We start from the raw sequence: 20,090 nt of genomic DNA, 5'->3' as shown, positions 1-20,090 counted from the left end.
GTTTTACTTATTTATAATGATTAATTACTCAACATATTTTGTTCTAGACAATGGAGAGCCTTAATGGGGGTAAGCTTTTCCCCACCTCCTACTTAATGGACTTAGGCGGCTGCATTAACACTTTGCGCTACTGTGCAGGCTGGTCGGACAAAATCCAAGGACGGACCATCCCAATGGGTGAGTCATTCTGATAAAAAGTTTCTGAGCAGAGAGCTGATTTGGATGAGATGTTCAGGAACATTTTTCAGCTATATGAATGTGTCATCTGAGAAAAGTGTAACCTTAAAAATCCGTTACATAAGTGCAGAGCTGTGGTGGGTAAAGTTTTATCAGCCAATATTGCCTCTTTTTAAAAAAAACCACCACCAAAAAAACATTGTTGACATATTTTGTATTACTTAGCTCCATAATGCTTTTTAGTGAACTTCCTACAGCTGCAGCAAATGGCAGAGTCCTGACAGAAATAATTTTTTTAAAGAGGTCAGCAGGTCTTAGTCATCACCCTTCTTCCATCCCTAGGTCATGTTTAGGAGTAGCCAATTCTTATATCATGTTTGTATATGATCCTTATATTAGGATTTCTGCTGCACGGTGGTCCTGCTAACAGGAAATGTCACCATTGATTCCATCCATCCCACTTGATTCAGATATTACAGCTGGTTAATTGGACATCTGGGCTAATTTAAATGCTTCACTGCCCTCCTGACTAGCTGCCAATTGGTTGGTTTGTTCTCTGTCTTTCCCCATCTATCTATTTTTTCCATGTGAGCAATAACTTTAACTCCCTGCCATGGCAATTTTGTTATGTTTGTGTTGTTAAAATTATCAAAGTGGGGGGAAACTCTGCAGCCTTCTGCAATGGCAAAATACAAGAGCTGAAAGATCTCTCTTCTACATGATTGCTTATAGAATTGGAGCATTCATTCTTGCCTCCAACCTTATGTGTTTGGTCGAATCTAGATATGTTTGATCGAATCTAGATATGTTTACCTTTTCTTTTGATAGTATCATATATGCTGAATAATGTGAGACATTTTCTTTTCCTTAGCTATGCTTGCATCTTACCCATGTGTTCTTATCTTACTTAGATGGAAACTATTTCACATTTACAAGACATGAGCCTGTTGGAGTATGTGGACAAATTATTCCTGTAAGTTAGATCAATTGATATAATGGAGAAAATGGGTTGCATCCAACATTGACCTTGCAAAAGCAGAAGTCTTTCTGTTTGTGGATAGACTTTTTGTCTAGCAGAGGCTTCTGCTAATGGAAAAGGTGGAGTGATTTTGTCTATTTCCCCTCTTCCCTGCAGAGTAGATCACCCTCCATGCCCTTTTTGAAGGTCCCCAACCCTCTGGAGCAGATTTTAAGGGCATAGTGGAGAGGACGAATTGCCAAAAAAAGCTACTGTTACTTACATTAGTAGAAGCCTCTACTAAATCAAATGTTTGTCTACAAACAGAAGGACTCCTTCCATTCACAGAAGGGCATTTGGGAAGCAACCGTGTGTCTTTTATTTATTTAAGTAACATTTGTGGGTATTTGGGTAGGGGTACGCACTGACCTCAAGATTCAGTTCATATCTCAATTTGGCATCTCACCTTTGTTGAAGTTTGTTTGTAGGCTGTGCAATTCAACTCATCTGCTTCAGTCCATTTCATTTCCCCATCTTCATTCACAGACATTCTTTTAAAAATAGCATAACTTTTCCTCCACTTCTGCAGACGTGGATAAAATTTACAGGTATGACAGCCCCTTCAGAGTAGATAAAGCCTGCCTACTAAATTGCTAACAAATAGGTCCAGGGGCTTTTGTTCTCTAAAATATGCTTTCTCCAAAAAATAATCCTTCTCTAACTTTTTTTGTGGGGAGCTGAATTTGATTAAATTTCAAAGCATGGTTGCTCCTTCTGAATTCTGCCAAATTTCAGAATGATGGAGGGTAAAATCCCTTAATGTTTTGTGAGCAATCAGTCTGAAAACTGTGGACATCAGCCAAATTGCAAACAAGAAAGTCTGCAAAGAATCTTGAGAACTGCAGTTTATCCCCAGAAACACAAAGCATTCTGGGAACTCTAGTTTACCCTTCACAAAGCTACAATTCTTGCACTCTTAACAAACAGTACTTCCCATCATTTTTTGGAGGGGCAGAGCCATGGTGTGGATGTTATCTAAGTTTTCCATGTATTGATGAGCAGAGTGCATGTGTCATTGTCACATCCTCGATGCTGCCTTCTCTTGGTTAGATAGACAGGCTGCTCGCAGTCATAAAGACCTTACACACTGATTGCAGCTCAGCAGCCAACTGTGTTGTAATATGATTGAGACCCCAAAAGGAGCTATTTTGTTGTGACCATCAAAGCAACCTGCAATGTCCTCCTTCAGTTCCTGCAAGAGGTCCATTTCACAAAGAGAATCGGGGAGGGAGCTCTTTATCAGTTCAATTAACACACTTCCAGTTCAGAAGTTGTTTCAGGATTTGGAAAGAATGAGTTTATCTTCCATGAACTGGAAGGGTGGGTCTGCTTAGCAGATGTCATAACCAAAGCCCAGGAGGTGTTCTCAGGGAAACAAAGATCGCGTCATCCTAGGCCACTGCCACACAGAAAATGGGGAGCCTTCTGTGCAGATCTCACAGGCTGCAGTGGTTCTGTCATCAGGGTCAATCCATGAGATAAGCCCCAAGCCAGCACATTGAAAAGACAAAGGGTCCACTTGGGCTCACTTTAACCAAATCCTCAAGCCAATATTGACTTTTCATCGCTTATTGAATCTGAAAATGCACAAGACTCACAGAGCATTAGGGAGCATAAAGGATGTGAAGAGAATATGAAAGATAGGAGAATGTGTTGCTGTGATTTGTTGGTCATCTGTTCTTATGCTGCCCTTTCAGTGGAACTTCCCACTGGTTATGTTTGTCTGGAAGATTGCCCCTGCTCTTTGTTGCGGAAACACCGTGGTCGTCAAGCCGGCAGAGCAAACTCCACTAACGGCTCTTCACATGGGGTCTTTAATTAAAGAGGTGAGTTGCCATAGCAAAGCTGCCACGTGCATGTTCCCAAATGTGAATGTGAGTGAGCCCTTACCTTCGCAGTGCTTCTGAACAGTGAGGGCTGTTCTGTTTTGTGTCAGTGCAGCTTGCAGCATGTCTAACCTTGTCTTGGGGAATTGTAATGCACTGCAAACCACTGGAGCAAGTCAAGGGCATGAAGCCTCACATAGCTTTCCAGTCTAAATTGCTCAGAAAACAAATCATTAGCAGCTTAGCAAACTGAACATCTTGGCAATCATCAGGGCCTTCTGGAAGCAAAAGCAAACAAGAGCTCAGAAAAGCAGAATGTTGGTCTGGGTGGTGGGGGCGGGGGAGGTGGTTTTTCATGCAAGTATCTCAGTAATGAAACTCTTGTCTGTAATTTGATATATTAATTTAACTTTGTGACTGAAATATTTACCCTACCAAGCACAAAACTGACAAGCATCATGTTTGGTGTGCCCAGGATAAATACACACTTTATAGGGCTGTAATGCAAAATGTCTTTGCTTAGAAGCAACTCTCCTTCAGATCAGTAGGATGTAGGCTAGATGTACCAATGCAGCCAAATGAGATGGTAACGTAGGGATACATAGATCTGCTGGTTTTCTTCTTGCAGGGAAGTATTGGTTTTTGTTTTAGTGCAAAAGCATTGAACAATTGGCTATGCCACCTGCAATCCAAAGTTCAACAGCCCACTTTCTAACCTTGGTACACTCTCCCACTCCATTCTGCTGCATGCAGAAATCAGGCTGCATTAAGGACTCATCTTGTCCCATGCCTGGAAAGCACACATCTGAGCAGTTTTCCACTTGGCCCATGCCTCCTAGGCACAGATCAGAGAAGTTCCCCCCTTGCCCAACAACTCTCCCATGGAAAACTGGTTCTTTAGTGCTAAATTGGAGCAAATGTCAATCCAGAGAAAACGTGAATTGCTGTTTGCACCGATTGAGCACTAAGGAGCGGTTTTCCCTGCGGGAAAGCCATGAAACAAGAGGAAGTGTGGATAAGCCTAACCCTAGGTTTATATAAAACATAGTTAGGACTGGTGTGTAAAAGTAACAGGTACAATAATTTTTAAGCATTCTGTTGGATCCTTCAGCACAGTGGTATTTGCTATGCAACCTGGAGTGAAGAATAATCTTATGTGGTTCCTGAGCAGAAAAATAAGCTAAGAATACTCCCAGCATGGAGAGGTAATTGGAGTTGCTAAGGCTAAGGTTGCTGTCTTTACCATGCTTACTCAGAGGCAAGTCCTGTTGAAATCAGTGGAGCTTACTCATGTAGGAGGTTAGGTTTGTAACTAAAATCTTTTCCCTGTCCCCTTTTGTACAAAAGGAAAATAAACTGAAGATAATTGTGGTCATGGCAAGTGTTGCTAATAAGTAACCAACCAAAGAACTAACAAAAGTGATTCAGCATATCTTGTTCTTGCCACGGCAACAGTGACTCAGCAAAAGTGAGCAAACAGTTAAATGCCACTTGCAATTAAATGGTTATGGGTCAACAAGTAACTCTGCCTGCAACGGGTGACTCACACTGAAAATCACCATTTGGAATTCACATTTATTTTATTTTTTGGTATTCACTAGTATTTCTCTTCTCCACTGCTCAAAAGTCATAGATTGTCAATAAATGAATCCTTAAAGACCAACATTCTAATATTAAGGGTGTGATCATGTTATGGATATTAACAGATTTTTAAACAGATGGAGCCCTTCCGCGGAATGAAGCCTGAACCTAAACAAGGCAGCATTCCAGGGTGGGGCAAGATGAAGGGGAAGGGGAAAGGAAGTGATTCTGTAGTAGACAGAGAATTTTCTTCCAGCTGAATAGGTTTAGTTTTGCAGCCACCAAAACGGAATAACCATGGAAAGGAAGAGAGGCCCGGAGTGTTTTCTGTCCTCTTACCTCACTGGCTGCTGATAGGACAGAGTCTGAGATCATGGTTCTAGTTATTTTCTAATGCCAGTCTTGGATTAGTGGTCTAGGCTTCAGATCCTTACACACAGTCCCAGGGTTTAAACTAAACCTGTTGAATAATATTGAGAGCCTCCAGTTTAACTTGTTTGTGAGTCCATGATCTGGAAAGTTCCAGAAAAGTTCTGACTTTATGCTACCAAAAGGTTCACCAACTACCTTTGAACTTGAGCCCCCTTCAAAGCTTATTGTACTTTCTAAGTCCCCAGCCCATTCGTGATCAACTCCCCAAGAAGCAAGTGAACAAAATCCTTATACAGTATGCAGCTGTGCATGTGTGTGTATGTAAGACTTGGAGAGCACCCGGACCAGGACATGACAGATCACAGGACTTCTGATTCACAAGCCAGTCAAACCACATAGTTTAAAAACCTATGCACTCACTCAGCTTAAAAGACAATACTAGTACAACCGATTTTTCGTTTGGGCTGTGTTCAGTGGCATGAAAACAAAGACTATCAGGTACTAGTGGCATGTTCTAGGCCAGAAAAAAGCCTCATATTTTAAAATAAATATGCCCTTTTCATCACAGACTATATGCTGAGAAGGCAACAGGTTGCTTTATAAGGCAATCCGTCAAATATTTTTTTCTTCACAACAGAGCCTCTTTCAAGCCCAGTGCATTTGTTTAAATTAATTGCAGCAGCACAGAATCCACTTTGGCATGGCTCTGCCCCTCGCAACACCCACAGCCTGTAACTTCAGTTCAAACAGGGAATCTGGTGGGCAGGAAATGGCTGCTGCCGAGGTGGCCTCTCCTTCCCAGTGATGCAAATGCAGGTAATAATTGCCAGCCCTTGGATCTTTACTAGGACACTTAGGGATCTGGCTGCATGGAAGAGGCACTTTTGCCACAACTGTTATGTGTGAATCAGACCTTTGACTAATTAATCAGGCTTTGATTGCACTGTGTTCCCATCAGGAACAGTTTGCCACCTAACAATAAGGATACTGAAGTGAATGTTTCATGCATACTTTTAGAGTCACAGGAACTGGAAATGAAGCACATCCATGCTAAACAGCCAGCATGAGGTCATGGCTAGAGGGCTGGAGTTAAGAGTGGGAGACCCAGAATCAAATCCCTGCTCAGCCACAAAACTTTGACTTTGCTATTTGACTTTGCCCCAGTCCCCACCCCACAGGGTTGTGTTGCAAAAGAGAGCTATTAGCCTTCTAGGAAGAAAAGATAATGCATCTCAAGAAGGAACTTCAACTGCTTTTGTTTGTATAACACAAGCCTAAAACCTCTCATTAGTTGGCCACCTTAGCTGGAGCAACGACAGAGGTGCTTCTGCCTCTGGAAGGGAGGTGGCTTCTTCGGCAAGTACAGTGGGACCTCGGGTTAAGTACTTAATTCGTTCCGGAAGTCCGTTCTTAACCTGAAACTGTTCTTAACCTGAAGCACCACTTTAGCTAATGGGGTCTCCTGCTGGCGCCACACCGCTGCTGCGTGATTTCTGTTCTCATCCTGAAGCAAAGTTCTTAACCCAAGGTACTACTTCTGGGTTAGCGGAGCCTATAACCTGAAGCGTCTGTAACCTTAAGTGTATGTAACCCGAGGTACCACTGTATTAGCTTTTTACTCACCACAATAGTGTTGCATGCATTTTACCACAAGTTTTTGTGAAGGTTGGGGGAGAGAGGAGTATGCATTCTTTCTTTGAGTTTCTTTGAGAACGGATGGGATGAAATATCGTAAATAACACAGGTGCAGTAACTGTATGGCTGAGAGGTACAACTGTGTTCTTTCTCCTCTGATATTCAGGCAGGATTTCCACCTGGAGTAGTGAATATTGTGCCAGGGTATGGACCCACGGCTGGCGCAGCCATTTCCAGTCACATGGACATAGATAAAGTGGCCTTCACCGGCTCTACTGAGGTATTTGCCTAACCCTGTGATTAAATGACACCACAAAAGTCCGCAACCCACCCACACAGACTCTGACAAGTGATTTAATGCCTAGGTTGTGTAATTATGTTAACCTTTTTCGACTGTGAGCTTCCTAAACAATGTCGCTGAAATGATTTGTTGCTTGTTATATTCTACCTCAAACACATCTACATGGTGTTTGAATTAAAGGAATATCTCTTCAAGCAAAAGAAATTTTGGATATAAAATTGATTCTTCAAAGCTGAGGAGAGGGTGAAGTTTGGATTTTGGCTTAGTCTTTTGTTTCCCCCCTCAAATTTCAATTTAAAAATAAAAATACACATTTTTATTTTTATTTCATCTCTTTTTTATACAGAAAGTTGCATTCTACAAAAATAGATAGCTTATCTCCCTCATCGTGAGCATGCTTCATATTTTAGAAAGGACTACTTTTAATGAAGAATAATGTGGAGGGGGACCAAGATATTTTTCACTGTGCGGGGTATTTGACAAAAATGCATCTGTACACTTTGACCACATTTTAGCCCCCAAAAGTTGATATAAGCAACTGTTAAGCTCCACTCCTGACACTTTCCTTGATGTAGTTAATTAATATTCTTAGACTGAAGCTGCTATTGAATTGGCTGTGCCCCATCTGCACTGCACATTTAAAGCAATATCATACCACTTTAAACAGTCATGGCTTCTGGGAACTGTTGGTTTGTTAAGGGTGCTGAGAGTTGTTAGGAAGCCACTTTTCCCCTCACAGAGCTAACCTTCTCAGAGTGGTTTCACAATCCAGGCTTCTTCCCCGGGAACTCACTCCCCCCTTCACTTACACACACTTTGGCCTGGTGAGAGAAAGGTGTATAGCTGACCTCATATGCCACCAACCCCTTCACTTCACACACTCCACACAGCCTGGCCAATCTGGGTGGCAGGACTCCCATTGACTTTCCAGGAGCCATCATTTGAACCCCAAGGATTATTGATATATTGTGTGAGAAGTCCCCCAAAGCTTGCAGAACACAGATATTTTGTAATACATCCCATTAGTAGAGCACTATTAATCATAGGAATCTGCATTGTTCCAGGCCAGGCTGTTTGTCCATTGGGCCTGGTATTGCCTGACTAGTAGCGTCTCCTAGACAGAGAAAAGTTCTCCACTCTGCATATCACAGTTACTGTATTTTTAACTAGAGGTGCATTTTGCATGAACCACATGTGCCCAACCACTGAGCTGGAGGTCTATTCTCCACTCTCAAATTAACAAGAGAGGTCAGCCCGAACCTCTTGCAAAGCAATGACCACAGTCTAAATATGGTGTTACACACAACAGTTTCAAGTTGTGTCTTCTCTTTTAGGTTGGCAAGATGATCAAAGAAGCTGCTGGGAAGAGCAACCTGAAAAGAGTCACTTTGGAACTTGGTGGGAAAAGTCCCAATATCATATTTGCAGATGCTGATTGTGAGTGACATGCTTCTCTTAGATTTCTTGTCTTCAAAGCTCTCCCCTTCCACTGTGTTGCAAAGCTTTTTAATGTTAGTTTGGGGAGGTGTCTAAGCAAGTGAAAAAACAGATTGTTAGATTACGTTGCAAGGACTGCTGTTTTTGATTTACAGTATTGACTGAGATGCTCAATGTTGGCCTCTTCTGTGTCTCTTTCTTCGCAGTGGACAGTGCTGTGGAATTTGCACACATTGGCCTGTTTTACCATCAGGGACAATGCTGCATAGCTGGGTCTAGAATTTTTGTGGAAGAGCCAATATATGATGAGTTTGTACGTAGGAGTGTTGAGAGGGCTAAGAAAAATGTACTTGGAAACCCACTGGCTCCGGGAGTAAATCAAGGTCCTCAGGTAAGGAACGGTGTTTTGTGCCAGGGTTATCACCTGGGTCAGTGTTGTCAGCCACAGGTGGACTCAAAATGCAGACATCCTGGGAGATGGCATGGAGTATTTCTTCTAATGCCACTGCAAGTCTGTAGAAAACCACAAACCCTTCTGAGCCAAAGTAGTTTTATAGGATCTTTGTGACCCCTTCTTCACTGCATTGGCTCCTGCCCTTTTCTGACCCTATATAAGTTGTCTTTCTTGTCTACAAACTTTGTGCATCAAATGAAAGCTGTGTGCAACTCTCTTGACTCCCACTTTAACCATTCCTTGAGGCAAGCTTCCTCTCCCTGTTTTCCTCTGCACACCTGTCCAGGCTGCCTTTAAGGAACTGATTTCAACCTCCTTTTTAGCCAACAATTCCGCCATGCCCTTCAGTCAGCCCAACCCTGCAGGGGGGCCCCTGAACATCACCCCAATGTATGACACTTGGCAAACAGGTTCAAATACTTTGGCATCTGTCATTAGGAATGAGGCTTGCCTTGTTTATTATACATCTGGGTTTTTATTTTAAAATGCATTTCTGACTCTTGATTTTGCTCATGGATGGACAGTCCTCTTCCTACAAAACAGACATATTTAATACAAATAATACTAGCCTACTTCTTGTGGTGAAACTAGGAGGTTCAGATTAACATGGAACTATTTATTAAGAAACTTTCACAGATCTTTGGAGAGTGGGACTAAATTTCATAAACTGCATTTAGCATTCAAATGCTTAAGTGGGCAATATGACTTTGAGGCTTTGGGCAGCAGGAAGTGTTACACAGGGGTGCAACACTGGGTCGGGGCAGAAGTGTGTGGCTGCTCCTGCTGCCAATTATAAGTACAATATGGTGTTTGCATTCTCATGAAGGTATCCAGTCACAAGAAGGTTTGCAAAGACTCTCCCCACAATCTGGGTCATCAGTGTTGTGGGTGGTTTTCAAGCATTCTACACTAGCCTTATTTCAAAGGTTTTCATCCATCTCCATCTCATAGCCATGACATTGGAATCAGTTCTTAGGTGTTCTGAAACACAGCCCAAACCCAACACCTACATTTGGAAACATCCTTTATTATTATTATTATTATTATTATTATTATTATTATTATTATTAATTAAATTTATATACTGTCCTATGCCTGGAGATCTTCTATAACCCTCTTTGTTTTTGTTTTGCTTCGGTTACTGTTTGTCTTTTGTAAGTTTTGGCGATTTTAAATTTGGAGGTTTAAGTATAATATGTTGGTATGGGAAACTGTCGTGTAACGGGCCAATGGCCGTAATAAAGATCAATCCAATCCAATCCTCATGTGGGAAATGTCAAGGATCTAAGACTCTGCACTAAAAATCCCAAGTCCATAATTCTTCTACTTTTCCTTTGGTGCAGAAAATGCCGGAAATGAAGATATAGTACAAATTAAGCAGGAGGGTTTCCTCTCTAATCACCTTATAAAACTGTTTTACTGACTAGCTTTTGCTAACTACTGCATGTAATTGCAGTCTTGAAATCAGTTCTGAATTCATTTCTGAAAAGTCATTAGTTTGAGAATGCCATCCAGAAATATTTTTTAACAGAAATTGGATAAGGCAAAGGGAGAACTTAAATACTTGAATGTAAAACTGAGCAGAGAGAGTTTACGAAAGTCCATGGCTCACAAGAGTGCCAAGACTGTATAAGCAGTGCTGCTTAAAAAAAGAAAAATTCTTTTGTGCTTAAAGTCCTAATTACTGAACTTCATGGGGGAAAGTGGCAGGGATCCAACCACTCAGAGGCAACTTGTTGCTCCATCTCTTGCTGGTAAAGAGTTTTTGTTTCTGCTTTGTTAATCTTAAGGCCAAAGAAATATCTGGGAGAGTGACTTATCAGTGCAATATTTCTTATTTAGATTGATAAGGAGCAGTATGATAGAATCCTGGCACTAATTGAGAGTGGGAAGAAAGAAGGAGCCAAACTGGAATGTGGAGGAGGCCCCTGGGGAGACAAAGGCTACTTCATCCAGCCTACAGTTTTCTCAAATGTTACAGATGAGATGCGCATTGCTAAAGAGGAGGTAAGCTGATTCAGAACATTCTGCATGTTGGACTACATTCTGTGTTTCACTTGCCATGCAAGATGAGCCTTTTAAAAATCAAGCACTTAGAAGATTAGTTTTCACTCCTTTCCCACCCAGCCCCAATCTAGGCTGTGCAAAACTATGTTTTTACAGCTATGTGTGTTAATTTGGGTCAACTAAATAGAACAGGTCAGCAGGAATTAATACTTTCAGATGTTTTTGGCAATCATCAAATACATCCAGATTTCCAAAGAAGCTGAAGGGCAGCTACAGTTGTGAAAATCTTCCTCCCAGCATTCTCTGACAAGGCCCATGCCCCAATAAGAGGCCACACCTTGTCTCTGGAGACACCTGTCCCTGCTGCTGCTGCTGCTCCTGTGCCCATTAGCCTGCCCTCTCTGAGCAAGGAAGAGGCCAGAGGAGCCATGACAAAGAGCAGTAGCTTCCGCATCTCATTCCTTCTCTCTGGGAGGTGTTGTCATACCCTCCAACATGAAAATAGGGACGTCCTAAGGAAAAGCGGGACATTCCAGGATCAAATCAGAAACTGGGATGGCAAATCTAAATCAGGGACATCCCTGGAAAATAGGGACATTTGGAGGGTCTGCATCTGATGTAGATTAGGAAAGAAAATCAAATTGGCAGCAGCAACAGTGGGGAGGGGGAGAAGTGGCCTCCTCTGAAATGAGGGCCCCACTGAGACAGCCTTGGCCAAGCCCCCTCCCACTGCAAAAAGCCATGGATCTGACACAGGCATACCCCTCCTCCTGCATCTATTGCTGACACACATTGGGATGCATACTCTCCATAATGATGCTCATCTGAGTCTCACTGAACTGGCAAAATGCATCTTTTGAGGTGATGGAGAAGGCACATCCAAATGTGGGGCCACCAGTGGCTATATGTGACTAGCTGCTCATGTCCATAACTCATGTCCTGAAACAAAGAGGGAAACTGAAGTCAAGCAGCAAGGAAAGGCAAGTCAGGGCTTGACAATCCTGGTGAGGCCATCCTCCTAATTTTTCCTGCAAGCAAATTCTAAGATGGTTGTGGATTTGTGCTTTTGAAAAGAAAAACACTTAGACCTGGAGTACTGAAGACTGATTTGTACAAACAGTGACATTTATTGTTTAAATATATTCTGGCAATATATGGAAATGGCTCCTATAGATTGTTGTAACAATTGAAATAAAATTAAAGTCAGTAGCTGGCATTTAGCTAAATTTTACTCAGAGCAGACCCACTGAAATTAATGGGCCTAACATAGTCACATTCATTCATTTTGAAGAGTTGTCTCTGAGTACAACTTACTTGAATACCAGCCAGTATTTGCATGTCCCAAGCTCAGCACGTTTTACTGAGTATAGGATGGTGCTGCATGACTGCAATCCTGCAGTACTAGTACTAAGCACCAGACGAGCACGGTCGGACTCACCTCTGAGTAAACTTGCATGGGATTGTCCTGTGGTTTCGGCTTCTGTGCAAATAAAGCTTTTATGCAGAGGGTCTGAGAGCAGAGAAAAACGAGGCCTGGTTTAACACATCCTTCACCAGCCTAGCACCCTCGGTGTAGTTGGACTTCAGTTCCTATCTGCTGCAGCCAGCACTGAAGCTGGTGGGAGTTGTAGTCCCAAACATGCTGAGAGTGCCTGGTTGGTGGGAAGCTGGTTTCCAGCTCTATTGTCTTTGCCAAAGACATTGATAAATGTGGCAGTTTATAAAACTATGACTGACTTAGAGAGAAAGTATAGATTTTGGAAGTCATAGTAAGCACCTTACAAACGAACCAGACCAGAAGGTGTCTTAACCTGTAGAACTTACGCATCAAAGGTAGTTGGTGCATAAGCTCAACTACCTTATGCAGAAGAAGAAGAATTGCCCATAGTGTGTTACCTCTGCTAAGCAAGCTTTGCATGTTTTGTATTGTTTCAAAGGACTTCAGAACCTGGTTGACCAGTGATCAGAGTGTGACAATAGAAAGTGTGAGAAGTGAGCTTTCTTCCAGACTATCACCTTTCTTTAAAAGCAGTTGCCTGACTCTAGTGCCCTCAGATGTGAAAACTAGAAATATAATCTCTGGAGATATTGAGGGTGCCTTGTGATCTTTATTGTTGCTTCTGGCTGCTCTCTCTCTGCGTCTGCAGGTGTGTGTGTATTTCTAGCCACCCTTCACCCAAAGAACTCCGGTCAGCAAGCTTGGTTCTCCCCCTGCCCATTTTATCCTCATAACAATCCTGTGAGATAGTTAAGGCAAGGGGCACCATATGTCTGGCAAAATTAGCATGGGGGGCGGATTTCAAAACATCTGCAAATGTCTGGGGTTTTGCCAACATAACCAGAAAGTGTGTGTTTGAGTATAACTCTTTGCCTTTTGTGGGCGGCAAGTTTTGTATTCTTGAAATATGGCAACCCTAGTTGAGGCTGAGATAGTGACAGGCCCAATATCACTTATGTGGCTGAGTGGAGAGTTGAACCCAGGTCTCTCTGATCCTGGTTTGCACCACACTGACCTCTTTCCCAGGACAGATTTGACCCAGCCTGGCAATCCTTACATTCTGATTTAGGAAAAAAGCTGCCTTTTCTTGAATTCAGTGAATAAACAAAAAGTTCATGTCGGAATTTCTCTCCACACAAACTCTAGAAACAAAAATATTGTACTTTTTCATCGGGATGAAAATAATGAGGGTCACAAATGGTTCAATATTTATATAAAATGGTGAGTCTAGTGGAAATGTGTTCTTGTAACAATAGTTTGAACAAACAAAAGGAATAAAAAGATTCTTTAAACTTTGTTTTCTTACTTATGCAGAAACTTGTAGATAAGCAAATCTCCAATAAACATTTATGAGATTAAAACACAAATGTGTTCTTAATTTTTAAATAGAAGCACACAATAAGGAGTTTAATAACAATTTACTTGCACACTCATCACAAGGATGTATTTAGACAAGATGCTTTAAAATCCAAGTATACGGTAAATATGAGGTGTTCCCCCTCCCAATAATGACCCAGGCTAATGAAGAAATGGACCAGACTTATTAGAGTGTGAAAATGTGTGAAAGTGACATAAAGTATAAATAGAATTCTCCATCCCCGGTTCAACTATTCCTTTCCCACCCACCCCTCCTTCTACATGCAGGCATTGTGAAAGAAGTTTCAGGTTTGCAGGTTTCTTTCTCCACTGTGTAAATCATAGCATCAGAGAGAGCATGGTAGGTTATTTCACAGAATCACAGAATTGTAGAATTGGAAAGGATCCTAAAAGTCATCTAGTTCAATCCCCTGCAACGCAGGAAACTGAGAGCTGGAGCTCCTCCAACAGATGGCTGTCTGGCCTCAGCTTGAAAATCTCCAGCAAAGGAAAGCACACACAAGGCAATTGCTTTCATTTTCAAACTGTTTTCACTGTTAGCTTAATCTTGCTAATAGTAGATTTGCCTATCTCCCCTTTAATCGAGGGGCATGCTCACAAAGTCCTCCCGTACCGTCCCCTGTTTAAATGTATGTGTGTGTTTTCAACCTTGGCTATTTTACACTTTCTAAGGATTGAAACTAGGCATGCAGGTGGCGCTGTGGGTTAAACCACAGAGCCTAGGGCTTGCCGATCAGAAGGTCGACGGTTCGAATCCCCACGACGGGGTGAGCTCCCGTTGCTCGGTCCCTGCTCCTGCCAACCTAGCAGTTCGAAAGCACGTCAAAGTGCAAGTAGATAAATAGGTACCACTCCGGCGGGAAGGTAAACGGCGTTTCCGTGCGCTGCTCTGGTTCGCCAGAAGCGGCTTAGTCATGCTGGCCACATGACCCGGAAGCTGTACACCAGCTCCCTTGGCCAGTAAAGCGAGATGAGCGCCGCAACCCCAGAGTCGGTCATGACTGGACCTAATGGTCAGGGGTCCCTTTACCTTAAGGATTGAAACAACCCATGCTTAATGAAGGGAAGGTCCAGTGTCATCATTGTGATGGTGTGGATGCTTTGTGGTTGTCTTTACATCCTACAGCTGCAAATCCACATTTTGCTTCTGAGTAGACAAGTCCTAAGGCTACAATCCTAATCCCATTTACCTGGGAGTCAGCCCCACTGAATTCAATAGTTCTGGGTAGACGGAATTATACAGCAAATTATCTTGTCCTGCATCCTCAGGCAGCAGAGAACTGGTGTTAAACTTCTTCAGTGTGACAGACCTTTGGATGTTTGAAGAATGCTATCATTTCCTCTCTTAGTCTTCTCTCTGGGTTAAACATATTCAACTCAATATTCAATATTTCTTTGGAGGACTTGTTTTCCAAACTGCTAAACATCTTTCTGGTTCTCCTCTGAAGGCAATAGCTATAATAGGAGATCCTACATTTATTTGAATCTGAAATCTCCATGAACCATGCTATAGAGAATCTCTGCTTTCCATTTAATGGAGTTATGAAGATTAATGTGATAGGGAAGGAGCAGGCAGGTTGCTAAGTTTCATAGGGAAAATGTGGGTCTAAAATGATAAAGTAACCACTGTGTCAAAGAGCACTGATTTGATCACTAATGAGAATAATACTTTAAGACCTATGTAATAGGGAAAGTATACTTTGCAAGAAAGTATCTATTGATTTTTGCCATGCTAATTGTTGATTGCTTCTTTTGATTTCAAACAGATTTTTGGGCCAGTTCAGCAAATCATGAAGTTCAAGACTGTTGATGAAGTTATAAAAAGAGCAAACAATACTCATTATGGTCTAGCCGCTGGAGTGTTTACCAAAGACATTGACAAAGCTCTGACATTTGCAGCTGCTCTTCAGGCTGGAACAGTCTGGTAAGTACCCTTGGTGTTGTTATTTTACCCAAATTAACCTTACATAGAAGGCTGACGGCACGATTTAATGGGCATTTGTGATCTGAAGGCACACAGAGTACCTGAAGAGAGAGAAAAGCTGTGTAACCTCAAACCTGAATAGCATCTTTGAGACATGAACCTATTAAGTCTGCTACCTCTTCCTACATCTTTAGACTGTAGTTTTAACAAAGAATCTTTTTTGCTTCAGGGGTCATACCCTTATCAGAATTGGCATCACACGCCAACCACCTGTCAATCATCTGACATCCCAATGACATCAGATGCAAGGTGCTTTGAGGTCCCAAAGTTGGTTATTTCTTCCATTTTAGCAAGAGATTCAAGGCAAACGGCTTAGTTTTAGCAGCAGTTTCCGTGTAAATGCCGTTCTGAATCAAGAAGGGGTTTGCATGGACTCCTGTGAAACTGAGCAAGGTTTAACCTCTGCTTATCAGCTGACGGATCCTGTTCCAATAACAGGCATGTGCAGCCAGCACAAAATACAACCCTGCCCATCGGATGGCATCATGAGTTAGGCACAATTTTGAAAAACATTTCTCAAGGGATGCAGTTCTACAGCTTCGGCTTCTGTGCCACTGCTAACTCACATCACCATGCTGCAAATGGTGGGAGCACATGAGGTTGGGCCTTTGAGGAAGATCTCAGCACACAGGTAGGCACAAATGGGAGCAGGTGTTCTTTAGGGTCTGATGATGCAGACCATTTAGTGCTTCAAAGGATAATACCAACATTTTCATTTTTGTGCAGGAACTGCCTGGGAACCAATTAAGCTGGTGAATCACTAAGACTGTTGCATTTTCTGAATATTTTTCAAAGGCATCCCCACCTACAGTCCATTAGAGTAGTAGACTAAAGCATGCATCATTGTGACAAGGCCATTCTTCTTCAGGAAAGTGTGTAGCTGGTAAACCGGCTCAAGCTGACACACTGCAAAAAATTAGAGGCAAACAACCCAAGGAATCCTTATCAGAGCAGGGATTTAACTCTGAAAGCTCACTATCCATACTAATCACTGAACAACATGCTACTCCACATGTAGACAGTACTGTATTTCTGTATTTTCTATGAATTGGGTTGAATAATTCAACAATTTCTACTGTTAGGTAGCAGACATACAGAAGAGCTTGCAGCAGTTCTGAAGGCATATTTGTATTTTTGTGACATGAGAGAAATTCATGTTTATTCTGATTTTTAAAGTATGCACATAGTGCAAGATTCTGTAAAGAAACTCAGCTAGCTCTTATGACCTATCAGAATTCCTGCCCATGACTAAGTTGCTCCATCTTCTCTTTTTCTTCAGGGTGAACTGCTATAGTGCAGTGGCTGCTCAGGTTCCCTTCGGAGGATTCAAAATGTCAGGAAATGGCCGAGAGCTGTAAGTAAAGTCAGTGGGGATTTGTTTCAGATACAGATTTCAGAGATTTTATCTGAGCAAGTTCGTATTTGCACAAAATGTCACCACTACAACATTCTTATTTCCAGGAAGTCTGTCTTTGCTCTCCTGGCATTTCCGCTGCTTTGGCTTATAAGAATGAGTAACCAGTCAGGGAAGACAGGAAAGGAACATCACTGTGTAGAAACTGTGGGTTGTACTAACTCATCCTATGATATGCTGTCCATATCAGTTACAGTTAGGAAGGAAATAACCTGTGCTGTTTCTGTTTTGCAGTTGTTTCTTTTCCACCAAATGCCAAGTTGTTCATCTCACTGTTCACTATTTAATATAATTTTCATAATTATTTATCAATTTAACATAATGAATGATGCAATTACTTCCACACTATTCATTTCAACACAATTTAAAATGGGGGTGGGGTGGGAACCATAATCAAGTATATATAATTTTGGGACTGAGAAACAACAGCAAAGACTGATCAGTATTTGCTGGATTGATTTCCATTCTGGGCATGGCATGAATAAGTGAACATCAGCTTTTGCTTCTGTTTTCATTGGAATTCTTCAACACTGCTAATTACATTTTCCATCCAGAAGTTTGCCCTGTTGGATATTCTAGTGGCATTTGTTTTCCTGCTAGAATGGACTGTTTTGTAAAACTGAAATGAAAAAAAATGTGAATGTACAATTCATTTCAGTTTTACAAAACAGTCCATTCTAGCAGGAAAACAAATGCCACTAGAATATTGCCTGAAGCTACCCCAAACTTCCATTTAAAGATGTCATAAAATGGTATTTGATAGCACAGATCCATACAGAATGCAAGCCTCTGTGCCTTCTTGGTGAGCAAATAGCCTTCTTTGGCGAAGAAGCTGATTTCTATTCTGAAATGTTATCTAGCCCAGATCATGCATTAGGCCTCAGAGGAAGACAATAATTTCTGTAGAGTCCATGGCTGGGTGCTGTTGTGTCTAAGAGAATTTGGACACAGTCACTAGAAATACGCCCTTTGTCAGACTCTCTTGAAGCTTCATGGCAATGAATAGAAATTGTACTAGAATGTTTGTCCTTTCACTTCCATAAACAGGAAATGCTTTCTGTCAGACTTGATTGAAACACCCCCTTATCAGTCAACCAATTGACACTGCCAAGTTCTCATTTGAAACCCCCTCAACCAACCAGTGTAAGCTGAAGGAGCCACATGGTTTAACTTTCAAAAGTAGCTCATTGACTGTAGCGTTCAAATTCCACTCCTAGCCACTCAGTTGCCAAGCCAAAGCTTCCCAGGCTCTGTCTGTCATCATAAAAAAAGGCTGTCACAGAGACTGACATCTCTGGCTATCCAAGCTTCCTGTAACATCTGATCAAAATACACTGTCAGATGATATTTGCAGCTCTTGGACATTGAACATGCTAGATCACAGATATATTAAATATTGTTGCTATTCTGATGGTCTCTCTCTCTCTCTTTAAGTGGAGAATATGGCCTTCATGAGTATACAGAAGTCAAGACAGTCACCATCAAGATTCCACAGAAGAATTCATAATGTCACTGCAGGGAACAGGAGGACTTGACCACATCAGATGCTAATCAGACTTGCAAGGCCAGCTATAGAGCAGAACATTTTGTAGCAGATGTTTTCATGTAATTTGGGTTTTCTTTCTATCTGTAAAAACAAATGTGTTTAGCAATTAACAGTCATTTAGAAAATCTTAAATCTGCTTAACTAAGAAAGGGAAATCTTAATGTCTGAATCTAATTAACAAGTTTTGAATTTTGATGAAAAATCAATTTTAATTTTCCCCCTTATTTGAATATATTTGAATATATCTGTAGTGCTATGGGAAATAAAATTGTGAACATATCATATTTACACAATTTGCTTTAGTGTGCTGTTATAGAATCATAAGCTGTCATCTCTTTCTTTGTTAAGAGCTTGTCAAAAGTATTTAAATATGGCTATCTAATAGAGACTTTGTAATCAAGAGCAAAAATCATTAGCAATCTTCGGGTACATGTTGTAACTTTGATTCTGTTCATAATAACTACTGTGGAGAGGCATTTTGGATGTAAACTTTTAAAAATCTATCCTTTTCTACTGTGATTCATTCAGTTGTCTGTTTCCATTACAAACTAAAGCTGTATCCTACACACACAATCTATGTACAGTTCCCTGGGAGTAACGCCCATCAAACACAATGAGGCTTATTTGGCAGAGGTGTGTGAGGCATTACAACATAAGACGTTATGCTTTGTCATTAAGACATTGAGAATTTTTACATGCAGAGTTTTGAAAACTAAACTAATTCAGTTGGTAATAAGACATACTGGTACCTATACTGCCCCATCTACAAATATATTTTATATATTCCATTTATATACATTTATCCAAAGATCCCAGAGTGGTGTACAACATTAAGAACATAATTTATGCAGCATAATAATAAATACATAATACACAGCATAATAATAAAATAATCATAAAAATACTGCCTCACATTTAACAGGCCATAGATTATTTAATGGCTGAAGGTAAAGAGGAATGTTTTCACCTGGCACTTAAAGACATGTAAAGATGGCAGCAGCACCCACAGATGAGGAGCCACCACAGAAAAGACTTGTTCTTGTGTTGTGACCGCTGGACCTCTCTGGGATGGGGGACATAAAGAAGAGCCTCAAATGACAAGTGCAGGGTCTGGGTCGGTTTGAATGGGGAAAGGTGGTCCTTAAGGCATTTATAGGTCAGCATCAGCACTTTCACTTGGGACTGGAAACTAATTGGCAGCCAGTGCAGTCGGGCCAGCATCAGGGATATACAGAATGCTCAAACTATCTCATTTTGATGAGCAACCTGGCTGGCAAATTTTGCACCAGCTGAAGTTTTCTAACTGTCTTCAGAGGCAGCCCCCCACACAACACCTTGCAGTGATCCAACCTGGAGGTTACCAGAGCATAGACCACAGAAGTTGGGCAAAAAGCTGATGGAAGGCACTCTCTGCCATTGAGGCCACCTGAGTCTCAAGCAATAGCAGAAATTCCAGAAGTACC

At 41.5% G+C, this 20,090-nt stretch overlaps 2 protein-coding genes across 3 annotated transcripts in view; one reads left to right on the top strand and one right to left on the bottom strand.

Annotated features, from left to right (window-relative positions):
• The window catches only part of ALDH1A1 (aldehyde dehydrogenase 1 family member A1), a 66,742-nt gene extending 47,612 nt beyond the window's left edge, over positions 1–19,130 (top strand). For both annotated transcript variants that reach the window (XM_083702074.1, XM_083702073.1), the window contains 10 exons: positions 48–177; positions 1,089–1,150; positions 2,893–3,021; positions 6,776–6,889; positions 8,245–8,347; positions 8,554–8,738; positions 10,644–10,808; positions 15,450–15,607; positions 16,947–17,021; positions 18,516–19,130. In XM_083702074.1, coding sequence (XP_083558200.1) covers positions 48–177; positions 1,089–1,150; positions 2,893–3,021; positions 6,776–6,889; positions 8,245–8,347; positions 8,554–8,738; positions 10,644–10,808; positions 15,450–15,607; positions 16,947–17,021; positions 18,516–18,588 — 1,194 coding nt within the window. In that variant the 3' untranslated portion in view covers positions 18,589–19,130. The remainder of the gene's footprint in view (positions 1–47; positions 178–1,088; positions 1,151–2,892; positions 3,022–6,775; positions 6,890–8,244; positions 8,348–8,553; positions 8,739–10,643; positions 10,809–15,449; positions 15,608–16,946; positions 17,022–18,515) is intronic.
• The window catches only part of TMC1 (transmembrane channel like 1), a 71,437-nt gene continuing 65,053 nt past the window's right edge, over positions 13,707–20,090 (bottom strand). Inside the window, exon 21 of the mRNA XM_083701946.1 lies at positions 13,707–17,700. Coding sequence (XP_083558072.1) covers positions 17,619–17,700 — 82 coding nt within the window. The 3' untranslated portion in view covers positions 13,707–17,618. The remainder of the gene's footprint in view (positions 17,701–20,090) is intronic.

This window comes from Podarcis gaigeae (assembly GCF_964106915.1).
Source record: "Podarcis gaigeae genome assembly, chromosome: 11".
In the NCBI taxonomy this organism is placed as follows: domain Eukaryota; kingdom Metazoa; phylum Chordata; class Lepidosauria; order Squamata; family Lacertidae; genus Podarcis; species Podarcis gaigeae.
Note: the sequence above shows the minus strand (reverse complement) of the source record. Positions and strands in the feature narration are given on the sequence as shown.